Genomic DNA, 14,490 nt, shown 5'->3' on the forward strand with positions numbered 1-14,490 from the left:
ACCACCAAAAGGAAATTTCCCTGGTTTTCATAATCACCTTAACGTAAACCTCTGGGTTATGACCCATTCATACCAATTGGAAGCGTTACATTGTGGGTTTAAACAAAAAAACCCCACCAATCTTCTAACAACGATATAACACATAATCTGTCAACTAACGTTGGTCCCACCTGAATGCATAAGACCAGATCTCAAATAAAATAAAACTTGCGTCCATACACTTCTCGGGTCCACTCAAGCCCAAGCCCTATTGGGTACAATCTGCGCCATTGATATTACATTCAATCTGACGGTCTGCGGCCCTTCAACTAGCACACGACTTACCAAAATCTCAACCCCCATAGTTGACTGTGACATAAGCATTTGAAATTTAGATCGACGGTTGTGATTGAGTGCGGGCCTTCAACTGCAATCAAGACACCTATACAAGCCTATCCCCCGCGGTCTATTCCTCCGTCGTTAATATCCATCGATCTAAACTATGCGATGGCTCCCTTTGCACTTGTTTGCTCACCGATGGAATTCACCTTTCCACCCAAATTCACTCTGCCACACTTTGTTTAAACAATCACAACACTTATACAACAGTTACCGAGTTAACATTGGATTGCCATCGATCCTTATAGTGATCGATGGTCGATCAACAATCTCATGACACAGAATTTCACTGACAGTAAAGAATATATATGCAAATTATACACAGGCATACAGAAATTCACATAACACGTATATCTTATATTATACACAGAATTAGATTACATTCTAAGGCATTTCGGTCTTAATCAGAAATTCTCCTCTCGACTACATTGAATCCACCCTCCCTATCTATGTTCCCCATCAGAACACGCAGGTTCATAATAAATAGAAATAACTATAGAATCATAGATCATTCCAGATCCATGATCTTCTCCTAAAATCGTTCAAACAATCCCTAAATCTCTCAACACACATACATAGTAGATTATTACATTAAATTAAGTCTTCTCGAGACTTACCAATTCCATCAAATTAGCTCGTTTTTAATAGAAATTTGCTCCCGGTTTACATGATTGTCCACGTCTCCTCCTCCATAGCTTTGACTTTGACTTTTGATTAAGGGTAGCCACATGGCAACTCTTAAAAACGAGTCACTAAGCCAATGCCTCGTCGGATGCTCCTGCACCAAATACATATATTATATACAATATTTCAAAAATAAAAACTATGTTTATATACAAGACTTTCATCTAAATATACACAAAGCTTAATTAAAATTCCATAATCATTATTATGAATAAATAGTTAAAATGATTTTAAAAATTGAAAAGAATGTTAAAAACTTTAAAACATAGATTAAATAAAATTTCTCTATTTTATTTTTAAATTTAACATCAACACCATATAATATTTGTATTGAAATCAACAAATAATGTAATATACCTATTTTAGAATATTCATTTTAACAAATAATATGAATAATACCTTTTATTTTAATATTATGTATTATTTAAGAGATGCACAATAGATTTTATTTAGAGTACATACAATTTTCGTTATATATAATATCTAAATTAAAATTAATAACATATCTTAAATTTTATATATATTTGATTTAATTGTAAGTTATATATATTATATTAATTATATAAGTTTTATTATATAATTTTTATTTTATATTTATATATAATTTTTATTACAAATTTTAAATGTATAATATTCGATATCTTAAATTTTATATAGGTTTGATTTAATTGTAAGTTATATATCTTATATTAATTATATAAGTTTGATTATATAATTTTTATTTTATATTTATATATAATTTTTATTACAAATTTTAAATGTACAATATTTGATAGATGAAAATAATTATTATATATAATAATTCCATAGAAATTTATATAAATTAAAATTAAAATTTTACAATTTTTTTGGTAAGCTTGGTTGTATTACATCTTTATCATGTACAACTTCTAACTCCAATCTGCTGATAGCACAATATTTGAACCCAAAACTTCAATTGAGCTCTCCCAAAGAGTTTTTAAAAATTAAATTATTAAAAGGTTAAAAGAACCTAAAAAAATAGTTTTATAATAAATTTTCATCTTAAATTTGGAAGAAATTTTAAAATATAATTTAATAAAAACTTTGAAAATTGAGTATAAACAACCTTGCTATTTATAAAATTTAATTAGAAATGAATCTCCACCCCACAATTTTTTATGCGACTCTTTTAAAATTTAAATAGAAATGAATCTTTGCCCTACAATTTATGAGACTCAAGATTTTATGGATGATGGAGTCAACCATTTGACAATGTGTAGATGTTTTTGATAGGGAAGTAGGCAAAAAACTTAGGAGAGAATAGCTTCAAGGCCTACAAACATTAAAAGTATTTTTTTTTAAACAATTTTCCAATGAAATGGAATGATTTCTTTTTTTTGAAATTTCATTCTTGTTCGAATTTCAATGTCAGCATTGTGGTAATATATGCACTACTCTAGTTCACTAGGATTTGTTATTTGATCTACTATGATTTTTTGAGAATAGGTACAATCTTATATAAGTGGTTTGTTATAGCTATATGGTGAATGATTAAATTCATTCCATATAATTTTTTCTTATTAAGCATTTATATGATAAATATTTCTTATTCTTTTGAATGGATTTGGAAGATATTTCCCCCATAAAAAATTATATAAATAGAATGGATTTATATCAATTTTTTCAACACTCACATGATTACTTCATATATTCCCTTAATATATTAACATTATAATAAAAATTTATTTATATTTGATAATATATTGATAATAAATAATAAATTATTAACTATGCATACACATACTTTATATTAATAAAAATATTGATAATAGGGACGTAATTGTGTAATTCAATAATGTTTTAACAATAATTACCATTATATAAAATTTACAGTATAATATTATACATTTATGTATAATTAGTTTGTTATAGCTATATGGTGAATGGTTAAATTCATTCCATATAATTTTTTCTTACTAAGCATTTATATGATGAATATTTCTTGTTCTTTTGAATGGATTTGGAAGATATTTCCCCCATAAAAAATTATATAAATAGAATGAATTTATATCAATTATTTCAACACTCACATAATTACTTCATATATTCCCTTTATATATTAACATTATAATAAAAATGTATTTATATTTGATAATATATTGATAATAAATAATAAATTATTAACTATGCATACACATACTTTATATTAATAAAAATATTGATAATAGGGACGTAATTGTGTAATTCATTAAGGTTTTAACAATAATTACCATTATATAAAATTTATAATATAACATTATACATTTATGTATTCCTATTTATTTATCAATTTTTAATTTGGTTTGATATTTAAGTATTTATATTTAAAAAAAGCTACTTGGTTGTATTTAGTTGGAGTGGTAAAAATAAACCACCAAAATTATTCTAAAATGATTCATCTTTATATGTTGGAATAAAATAACATAATAAAAACTTAATATAAACATAAAAATAATAAATATTTCTATTTAATAGAAGGTTTAAGGTGAAATTTAATTCATATAAAATTTTTAAAGATGATAGTTCATTTTATTTATAACACTTTTGAAAAAAATAACAATCATTTTTATATATAAAGTTTACATTCAAATAAATAAATAAAATGGATACATTTTTATCTTTATAATTATGATTATAAGGAAATTTTATAATCTAAAGATAAAAATATTTTTCCTATATTAACATATAAATTTAATTGAACAATTATTAACACTTTTTATGTAAAGTAATGCATCTTTAAATACATGAATTGTATATAATATTTCGTAAATAAAAGTAGTATCTTTTTTCATTTTTTATCACTAGCTCTTAAATGAATAAAATTATATCTTGAATATCATAGATTTCTACCCACCCATAGTGCATAGAAATACTAACAAAAAATGTGACTAAACTATATATAGTATTCCAAAGATCGATAACCTTTAAATAACATTTGTTATAAAACAAATTTTTCTTAACCCAAGATCAAATTTAGCAAGATTTTGTCAAAACTTTTCATGTTAAAAAATGATAAAGATATATGCCTAGTTGCAGGGAGCACATGTAATATTCCACAAACAAAAACTCATACTTTATATATCTAAATAAAACAATTCTCATTAAATAAAATGTATCTTTCGGGTTTTAGGTGGCCAAAGTATTGGTATTCGAAACATTAAAAACAAAATAAAAGAAAGTTAATATATTGAAACTGTCCTTGTAGCCCCTTTATAGACAAAACAATGGCTAAAGTTCTATTATTGTGGCCTAAGTCATTTAAACTTGTTGGAATGTTTAGGCTTCAAAGTAGCAAACCTAGTAGGTTTAGTGAGAGCAATGCTAGTTGAACATACATGCTCTATGTATTGTTTGTGTGACTTGAACTCAAGTGCTTTGAAGTCCTTTCGCATGATTTTGGTCCTTTTAACCATGGCAGCAACATTTATCTTTTTTGTTTTCTGTGGACATCAAAACATTATCAATAAATATCAAAATCCACATAGATATAATGAAAATATGGGGACCATGTAACGAATATGAAAAGACAATGCATTAACTAGCTATCAATAGATATCAAAATCCATATAGACATAATGAAAATATGGGGAACATGTAACGAATATGAAAAGACAATACATTAACTAGTCATAAAAAAATATGTCAATGTTATTATGAGTTAAGATATATGGTATATAACTTACCTCTCTTAAATTATCTTTAAGTCTAGATGAATGTCGCAATGGTTGAAGAGAATGTGATTTTTGCTGACTATCATGTCCACCATCATACATGTGCAAAGGTGTTTTAAGAGATGTATATTCATTACTCTGAACGATAGATTATACATAGATATAAGTATGTGACTCAAATAGAATTAAATGTAAAAATATGATAAAATTATAAGAGCATAAATAGATATAATCTTACTTTGCATTGTGACATTGAATGTGAAGATGGTTGTAACATTTGAACCATTTCATTTCCATTTTTCTTAAGGCTTCGACAACTTTCAAAGGTTTTCATTGATTGCAATGGTTCCAAAGGGAACACCTGCACCATAAATAAAAGATAACACACACACACACACATAATCAAAACAAATCAAGGATAACAACACTATACAATATAAAACATCCATTTTCTCATGCCATCATTATGGTAAAAGATAACAATTTATATATTAATGTTTTTTTTTGCGGAATAGGTTATATGAATTAAAAACTTACTGGCCCAATAACCCCTTGAAAACCTTGAAATCTAAGCGAGTGTCGCAATACTTGGTAGCTTAAATTTAGGGAATTTTGTTGATTAAGCTATGCATATTAATAACAACAACAAATTAGTATACAATTATAATAAATATAAATATTATTTAATGTTAAAATGTCTAAAAAATTAATATATGCAAAAAAAAATGGACTCAACTGTATTGTCATTGTCATGATTAGTTTCATCAAAGTTTAATATATGGGTGTGCCCATCTAATCCTTCTTCCCCCACATCATCAGGAACCTTAATCCTTGCTTTCTCTTTTAAAGCAATATCTATGTGCGTCATTGTTTCCATATGTCTACGAGGTAGACTCTAATCCCAATGTTGAATTTTTTCACAGATTTTTTGCTTTGAAGTATCATTGAGCTGATCAAATGTAACCACTGAGTGTAAAAACAAGTTTCAATGAATTTAGTCCACAACAATAAATTCATATTAATAAAAACATGTACAAATAAATACTAATAAATACTTACAGCTGAAAGAATTTCTTCATTGAAAATATTAATTAAAAAAAAAAAAAAAACATATACAAATAAATACTTATAGCTGAAAGAATTTCTTCATTGACAAATCTTTTATATGCTTGTTGTCGTGCACGACATAGCCTTACATCTAAATCATATTGTAATTTTGTGTTTTGCCTTTCAACTACACTTGTTGATTTGACAACCCATTTAGCATTTGCATCTCTTACTTGACCTCTTTGACGTGGAGGAATTGGTGGGAGATTTTGCGTGATAGCGATTAAGGCCAGATAGCTTAGATCGACTCAAGATCCCCACACAGCCACCAACCAGACAAGTGAACACTTGCTCGGTGCCTTTGATAATTACCTCCCATTCTTGTCTATTTTCCTCCATTTTCTTACTTCCTTGTAAATGAATATGTAAATAATAGTATTGTTAAAAACATCATAAAAACACTTTAAAGTAAAAATCAATATTCATATCTATTTCTTTGTGGTTAATTATGACTATCAACTTTTTAAAAACATAGGCCTAAAAATATATTCTTTTGTAATTTAATAAATTAAATTTCATTATTATTTGAAAATAGATAAATAATTAAATATTTAAGTTAACTATGCACAATAAAAAAAATAAAAATAAAACTATATTAAATATTTACTTAAATTAAATATCCATTAGTTTTTGTTAAAAAAATCCTTATTTCCCTACAATTTAAATGAAAACATATGTCTATAAAAAATGCTCAAAGTGAACAAAACCAAATTACTTAATTAAAATATTGATTTAAACCCCCTCAAGGTGACACTCTCGTTTGATAGATTTTTGGAGTGGAATTGCTTGTAGAAGAGGGCCATTAAACAACTTTGTTGGTTAAGGAAAGAGTTTCATGACTCCAGTAAAAAATTTCCAAATCCCAAACAAGAGAGTGTATCAAAGAAATTTGCACTTGAAGAAATTGGATCCCTCTCCGCTCATGCTATGATGGTTATTAAAAATTTTCAATATTCAAACAGAAGATGGTCTAGTGTAAAAGTGATGTAATACCTAAAACATCATAAAATAATAAAGTAATCTTGATAACTCATACATTAATACATCCATTCTCTACCACGAATATCTTTAATTAAATTTAATCCAAAAGCCTATATCTTTCGCTGGTTAAATAAATCATTAACCAAGTGAAATTCACACTTAAAAATCTATTAAATTTCTTAAAGAGAAATCTACGCTGGACAATCTATTGGATTTTTCTCAAGAAACAAAGATTTAAAACCTCAACTTCATCCTATCGTTCATTAAGGCCAGTCATGTATTCCACAAATTAGATTTAAAACAAACTTATCACATTGTTGTTAAGGGCCAACGTCTTCCACAAATTTGATCTACAACCATACTTCTATAGACTATGACAATGGTCAAGTGCCTATCTTCTACCAGAATTGCTCAACCCATAAGAACTTGCTAACAAGCTCTTCCTTTTTCGAACTCTGATAATCTATAGAAACGCAAGAATTCAAATTGTTTTGAGAGTTGAATCCTTGCAACTACTCCATGCAACTCCTAAGCTTAAATGTTCTATTTCCTCATAAATGAATTGGGTTGTGCAATAGATAGCTTCGCATCTTCTCTTGTGTATAGATGACTCGAACAATCATATGGCTTACAGAAATGCACTGAGATGGACTTCAAATATCTATAACTTTTCATTTACACGAGGTTTCGTTGCAATGTTTCAATTTAAAGTTAATTTGAGTTGAGTTTATAGTGATTATAGATTTGATATATCTAATAAATATTTTGTTTAATGGTTTGAGACATGTTTTAGGCAAATATTACATCTAAATTTATTTGTCTATGAGTTTGGAACCAGTAAATGTAAATGTGGTTGGTTTTGAAACCAACAAATATGATTCATCATTAAAACAAAAATTGTTTAATTGTTTATAATTTAATATTTTAATTCAATTTACTTAAATTTGTATTGATTATACATTTCAATATTCAAAAAAACATTTACTTTGTAACTAGTAATCCATAATAATTAACCCATGATACTTGAATTCCTACATTTTCTCTATGACCCCTGATCGCTGAATTCTTAAAATCATCAATCCATATCGTTGAATTCTTAAAAGTCTGCAATTTATCGTTGAATTCTTAAAAGTCTGCAATTGATTTAAGGATGTTTGTTACTTTTGAAATGAAACCAAAAACGTTTGTCAATTTTGGAATGAAACCATAATGCACTAGGCATGGTATTTCGTTCAAGTCCTCGACTGCAACACTACAGCCTCTACTTTCGAGCTACAATCACTGTCTGGGAATCTAAAACACTCTCCGCAACTAAACATTTAAATAAGACAATCGAAATTCTAACAAAAAATGGTTTTGATTGATGCCACTAACTTTGACTCCAGAGATGGTAATATTTGCTTTGCAACTTGCAGCAATTAACCACAGAAAAATCATACAACACCAGCCTATAACTACCATGCTGACCAAAATGGCCTGCCACAAAGAAAACTGGAAATAAGATAACAGAAACCATGATAAAGACACTGTCAAGCTGATGGCTCAAAACTGGAAATAAGATAACAGAAACCATGATAAAGACACTGTCAAGCTGATGGCTCAGAATCTGAGCCTGCCTTTTTTGAAGATGAATATTAGTTAAATTATTCTTATATTATGATAACAATTTTATTATGGACCGGTATTTACACATTTCCATAATACATAAAATTAGGATTTAAGACCCTCTGATTCTCGCTTAAAGGTCACAATCTATGTCCATTTTAACCATTTAGTTCTATGGCTTAGATTTGCTTTATGAGCTCACATTCCACAGTCAATGTATCGTTGTTCCAAGAAGTTCCCTTTATTCCAAATCGAAGAAATAAAATTTAATATCAACCTCTGTGTCTTGCAGTCAACTCTCAGAGATCCTGCAAAGACAAATATGTAGAAAGGTGTTTCAGCGACATAGGCTGTTATCATTTTAAGCTAATGGACACTGCATTCGTGAAAAAGCCCCGTGGTTTTAGGTGTACAAAGGTGTTTCAGCGACGTACACTGCTATCATTTTAAGCTAATGGACACTGCATTCGTAGGCAAAGGCCTGTGGTTTCAGGTTATAACCTCTGGAAAAGGACCAGCTTCTCTTTTTGTGTAAGTCAGATGTTTATATTATAGCACAAAATATAGTACAAAAAATCTACAAAAGCAGCACAAAATATAGTACAAAAAATCTACAAAAGCAGATCGAGAAGCACTGACAGACTAGAAATCAAAACTCATCAACTCCTCAGAGAGTTCAAAAAGAAACTGCTCAGCACACACCGCGCAGAGTGGCCCGAGCTAGGAGCTGATGCCTATTTACCCAACACTATCAAAACTTGACAATACATGACAACAACATTAAAAAACAAAGGCCGAAGCATGGAAAGAGAAGAAGAAAACAGTGAAGGGGACGACACTAGATGAACTTCCCCATGCGACTGATTGTATCCAGGCCAACCTCCCGAACATGTTTGTCCACTTTGGCTTGCAAGGCTTCGATTGGCTCGTTCTCCTGCGCTTCTGTTGTGGTCTGCTGCTGATTCATGGGTGCTGGGTTCACGGTGTCCTTCAAGATCCTCATAAGCAAAGTAAGTTTTTTGTTGACTGTTTCAACAGCCTCGTGCACAGTTGTGATTCTGCGGTCCAACGAACTGTTGTAATCGATGATTTTGGCCATTTGTGCCTCCGTCAGGTTCACCTCATTCACGACTTGCTGTTTTTCTTTCTCGATCGACTCCAGGGCTTTAGCAATGAGAGTCTTGATGCGCCAACTCTCTGCTTTAGTTCTAATAAACTGCATAGCTCTCTTCGAAGGAGTGCCCGGGTCGGAAAAGGACCAGCTTCTCACTATAACTCTCATCAAGTAATAAGTGATTAGCTCATGATCGATGAATTCTTACTCAATAAGATAAAATATTGTTTGATTTCTTTGGTTCCAAATAATTTTCCTATAACACTGTGAACTTATCAGAAAGTCCTGTTTTCTTATCAGAAATTGGATCAGTTAGGAATTAGTTTCTTAGATAGGTGTTTCGTTTATTGATCAAAACATTTAAAGGGTAAATTTTTAAATATTTTTGAAATTTAGATAAGATTTCAAAATATTTCAATATTTATAATTAAAATACTTTACTCTTAAAAAAAAAATGGCACCTTTAAGATATCAAAGTTTTCCATATAAATCATCATTTCTCTTTGGAAACATGACCGTGTTTATTATATTATTTTTGAGATTTTTACATGTTACAAAGGTCTATGAAAGAAGAAAGAAATAAATTATTATAAGGTGGCTAAAGAGAGTTTATAGGACAAATTACTTCTTTCATCTGCTTGATGTATTTGCCCTTTTTCTGTGAAGTTTCAAAATAAATACTTAACTATTACCACTAAAAAATCTATTTGCCCTTTTTCTATGAAGTTTCAAAATAAATACTTAACTATTACCACTATAAAATCTGATTGACTTATGAATATTATTTAATAAAATTTTGTTTTGTTTTAATTAATGAAAATAATTAAAAAATCAAACTTAACAAAAAAAAATGTACCATCATATTGAATTGGTAATAATTTATTGAAATAATAAGAATAAAGTTTAAGATTAATTCATTGATTATCGCTACAAGAACAAGATGTATCTAATAAATTAATTCATTGATTATCGCTATAAGACCAAGATGTATCTAATAGTAAAAGTATTTATTTTTTAGTTTTATCACAATAAATTAAACATATTTTTAGAAATTGAAACTGAGTAAATGGAAAATAAATCATATTAAAATTTTTAAAAATACAAATTAAAAAAACTAAACATCTACAGCTAATTTAGTCTCGCTGCAACTAAAATTCAAAAGAGAGACTGAGCACAAATAGCACACAGATATTAAACAAAGGGAAACATCTTAAAAGTGAGGGGAAAAGGAAACTTGAAGAAAGGAGACTGAACCTGAGTGATGCCATAGTAAACCCCTCACTACGAATCATTTTCTCAAACAGCGACGTGTGTCATCTATGAGGAAGGCAACCTGTTGGAGATGGGAATTGGCGTGTGTCCTCTCTGAGTAAGGCAACCTGTTGGAGATGGGAATTGGCGTGTGTCCTGGAGCAAGCTGTTGGAAATGGAAATGCATGACCGCGTGCATTTCAAAGGAGATCGAGGGCGAGGGCGAGGGCGAGGCTCCGTTATGATCATCAATGCATCAATAATTCTGCAACTAAGGCTACCAAATGCAAGGCACTCGAATGTGGCGAATGATCAGTGAGTGCTTTAGATTTGATTGTTTCTCGTGTTATATAAGCCTGGCATCACCAATTCACATTTTGCACAATTATCCTTCATCTTTATAAATGGAAACTGGGCTTTCTCACCTAGAAGAATGACGCAGTGCTCGGATTTGAAATGGAACCTTTAGAGTTGATAGTAACTATAAAAATGATTGAATAATTATACTACAACAGGGGTTGTGTACACAACAGATTATGCACAAATAACCAAAATCTGTCCTTCGTTCAAAGGAAAACAGTAAACATGTGGTCGCTACAAACATGCAAATAACCATCAAGTTATAATACACTGATAGGCGGATGAATAATCTGTAGCATGCTAGCATTAAGTTGTAAGAAGGTTTTGGAAACTACTACCAATACTAGAAATACATATCCTATTTCCAATTCTATAGATCCATTAATGCAGTGACTAGAGTAACGAACTTGGAGCATCGAAGAAAAAAATATGCCACTAGAGTAACGAACTTGGAGCATGGAAGAAGAAAATATGCCACTGCCTGGTTCCGAATTGTTGAGAAAAGGAGTTGCTGGGCCATAAGGGCTTAACCCCTATCGAAAATTGACTGTAATGAACCTCAGAGGCGGATGGGGAATTTGTCTGGGGTATATGAATTGAATGCCAGATACCCCCAATGTAGGATGTATACCGCCCAATGTAGGATGTATGGGCTAATACTGGATGTATGACCCAATGTATGCTGGACGGATGTCATCGGCTCAAGCCAGATGATGTTGCCAATCGTCGCAGGTACTGTGAGAGACAGCTATGGCGGGTACTGTCAAGATGACGTCAAGGATGGGTTGCCGAAAGTTTCAGGAGTTGCCGGAGGTTTCGGGAGTTGCCGGAGATACTGTAAGGGAGAGTTTCAGGAGTTGCAGCAAGTACTGTAAAAGAGTATTAATAGATATACGTCAAGGATGGGTTACCGAAAGTTTCAGGAGTTGCCGGAGGTTTCGGGAGTTGCCGGAGATACTGTAAGGGAGAGTTTCAGGGGTTGCAGCAAAGTACTGTAAAAGAGTATTAATAGATATATAGAGTTGGAGATAGGCATTGCCAAATCTCGGTCATGTTACTGAATACGACTTCAAGGCTTAATGATGAGCAGAAGAAACAATAATGGCTAAAAATATAATACATAGATCATCATTCCAGTACAAGAATTCGTAAGTACATATTTTCAAGTATGTTGATTGGGATTAGAACCATCCCAAGGAACGTAAGGTCAAAAACTCAATAACCGGAGTTTCTCCAGCTGGAAGCACATGTTTGGGTGTTAGATTGTTTATGGGGTTATTGATGACCAAATTCATGCCAATATGGTGATATACAAATACATGAGTTCATTTATTGTTTCATGTAAAATATTTTTACAAACAAAATTTCCAGGTTGAAGATCGAAATTCAGAAAATTGGCTCAAATAGAGCTTAAAGTCAATATCCAAAAATCACAAATAAACTTGAAACATTAGATTCAACCTGAAAATAACGAAAAGACAAACAAAAAATTGAAATAGTTGAAATAGTAGATTCTTAATCTCTGGATCAAAATCATCAAGCACGAGGCACAAGTACATATGGGAAAATATAGGGTACAGATTGGTGGGTGGATCATTACAATATAAAAGATAGCAATGACTAAGAAAACATAATATTTGAAGTAAAGTATTTATAGCAGAGGAGTCGAATAAACATAGCATTTTGTACATAGATACTTCACAAGTTATATCTTTTGAAAAAAACACTAGAAAAACATGCAGATGAAGCTCTGAAACACTATATTCAACATAGGAAAAAACTTCTAAATTTAAATCAAGTGGCAAAGTTGGCAGAGAAAAACAAATTGGCAATGAGTTCTATGCATTAATTTAATTTAGAGTAAAACGCCTGAGGTTCAACTTACAAAGAGATTCAACTCGTATAAAACAAAATCACTGGACCACCATGTCTGACTATTTATTTTTTTCTAATGTGTTTACTGTTTTCTAATGTTTTTACTGTACCAATCTGGTCCTAACATTACATGGTTTCCAGAAATAATATTTCTTTCATACGTTTCACTAAGACAAAAGGTTTTGAATGATCATGTCTTTTTCAAACTGCGCGACAACTAAAATTATGACCACCATTCATGGTCTGCCCTCTAAATATCAACATGAAAACGTAAATAGTTTTAGATCTCTAGATAAAAATGTAAACATTGGTAGATTAAAACATACCGCTTTTTTATCTTTTCAGTTCTACCCATTCCATAATTTGCTCTGCACTGTACCATTTCCAGTATCTTTGCTTCCACCAACTGTACAAAGATAATAAATATGTATTAAAGAGAAGGCCAAGAGAACAACCAATTATCATACGAGAAAGGTGTCTTACCTGGATCTCAGAAGTCCCTGGTACAAACCGCCATGGCGCCATGGGTTCCAGAAATGGAACGATGAAAAGCTTTTACTTTGTGAAACGCAGCATGCCGATTCAAATAGAAATGGAACGATGAAAAGCTTTTACTTTGTGAAGCGCAGCATGCCGATTCAAATGATAAAATAGGAGTGAAATGAAAGGCACTCTTAGTCAGAAAGATATAGAGAGTAGCGTGTCAACAATCTTATAAGTCACACCTCCACCGCAAAAACTTGCAGGCGTGCCACGCCACTGCCGTGTTTCATAGTCGATGTCCTTGAAACACGGGCGATGTGATGGATATGGTTTGGGCTCCTGATCTCTCAACGATTTTAATAATATATCAAACAGAAACTATTTATAAAAAACTCAAAACCTAAAAAGAAATCGATTGCACTCTTTTTAAAATATCCAAATCACTTAGATTTTCTGTTTTCTGGATGTTTAGATTTTATACTCTGACATGAATATTATTGTGCGACTGGCAACTGCGTCCTCGAAATTTGAAAAAGCTGTTGAATATCCAGATTCAACTTGCCATGAAATTTATTGTCAGGCCGACGACTGCGTACTCCAAATTTGAAAACTAGCGTACTCTACCTATTTGACAATTTGATTCAATGAATTTTGTATTAAATCTGTGAAGAAAAGGTTAAAATTATCATTTTGAATTGTAATTAAGTATGATTTGAGTATTTTATAGGGTGTGAAAAGTTTTTTATATATTTAAATTATATTGTAAATAAATAAAAAATATAGTTTTTTCTTATAAAATTATATTATAAACGATAAAATAATTTAAAAAGACAAACATCAAATAGCTAAATTGGCTTATGCATAAATGTAAACAATTTTAACAGCGGTTGTCTATAATCCGACTTTTTGAAAGCTTTTTCGTCGGGTTTTTCCGGTCGAAATCCGGCAGGAATTTATTGGAATCGCAAGTTTGATAGCTAG

The 14,490-nt window shown here is 30.6% G+C and overlaps 1 protein-coding gene across 6 annotated transcripts; it reads right to left on the minus strand.

Moving 5' to 3' along the window:
- Positions 1-802: 802 nt before the first annotated feature.
- On the minus strand, positions 803-13,845 carry LOC149253288 (uncharacterized). Of its 6 annotated transcripts, none has more exons than XM_089456799.1 (6): positions 13,510-13,845; positions 13,353-13,432; positions 4,972-5,094; positions 4,746-4,871; positions 4,398-4,502; positions 803-1,156 (listed from the first exon to the last, which is right to left on the minus strand). In XM_089456799.1, the coding sequence occupies exons 3-6, from the start codon at positions 5,065-5,067 to the stop codon at positions 1,004-1,006; spliced, it is 480 nt and encodes a 159-aa protein (XP_089312925.1). In that variant the 5' UTR covers positions 5,068-5,094; positions 13,353-13,432; positions 13,510-13,845; the 3' UTR covers positions 803-1,003. The 6 variants fall into 6 exon arrangements, 3 of the variants coding, with proteins under 3 accessions (XP_089312925.1, XP_089312926.1, XP_089312927.1); XM_089456800.1 differs by having other exon boundaries at positions 4,360-4,502; XR_016266184.1 differs by lacking the exons at positions 803-1,156; positions 4,746-4,871; positions 4,972-5,094 and having other exon boundaries at positions 4,181-4,502.
- Positions 13,846-14,490: the final 645 nt, after the last annotated feature.

This window comes from Pinus tabuliformis, chromosome 7 (genome assembly GCF_031772625.1).
Source record: "Pinus tabuliformis cultivar Carrire ecotype Pingquan chromosome 7, CPIR1, whole genome shotgun sequence".
In the NCBI taxonomy this organism is placed as follows: Eukaryota; Viridiplantae; Streptophyta; class Pinopsida; order Pinales; family Pinaceae; genus Pinus; species Pinus tabuliformis.

Coding starts and splice junctions, on each gene's coding strand:
- LOC149253288 (XM_089456799.1), bottom strand. CDS start 5,067: ATGAAAACCTTTGAAAGTTGTCGAAGCCTTAAGAAAAATGGAAATGAA. Junction 4,503..4,745: donor TTAAAGATAATTTAAGAGAG/GTAAGTTATATA, acceptor TGATGTCCACAG/AAAACAAAAAAGATAAATGT. Junction 1,157..4,397: donor ACAAACAATACATAGAGCAT/GTATGTTCAACT, acceptor TATTTGGTGCAG/GAGCATCCGACGAGGCATTG.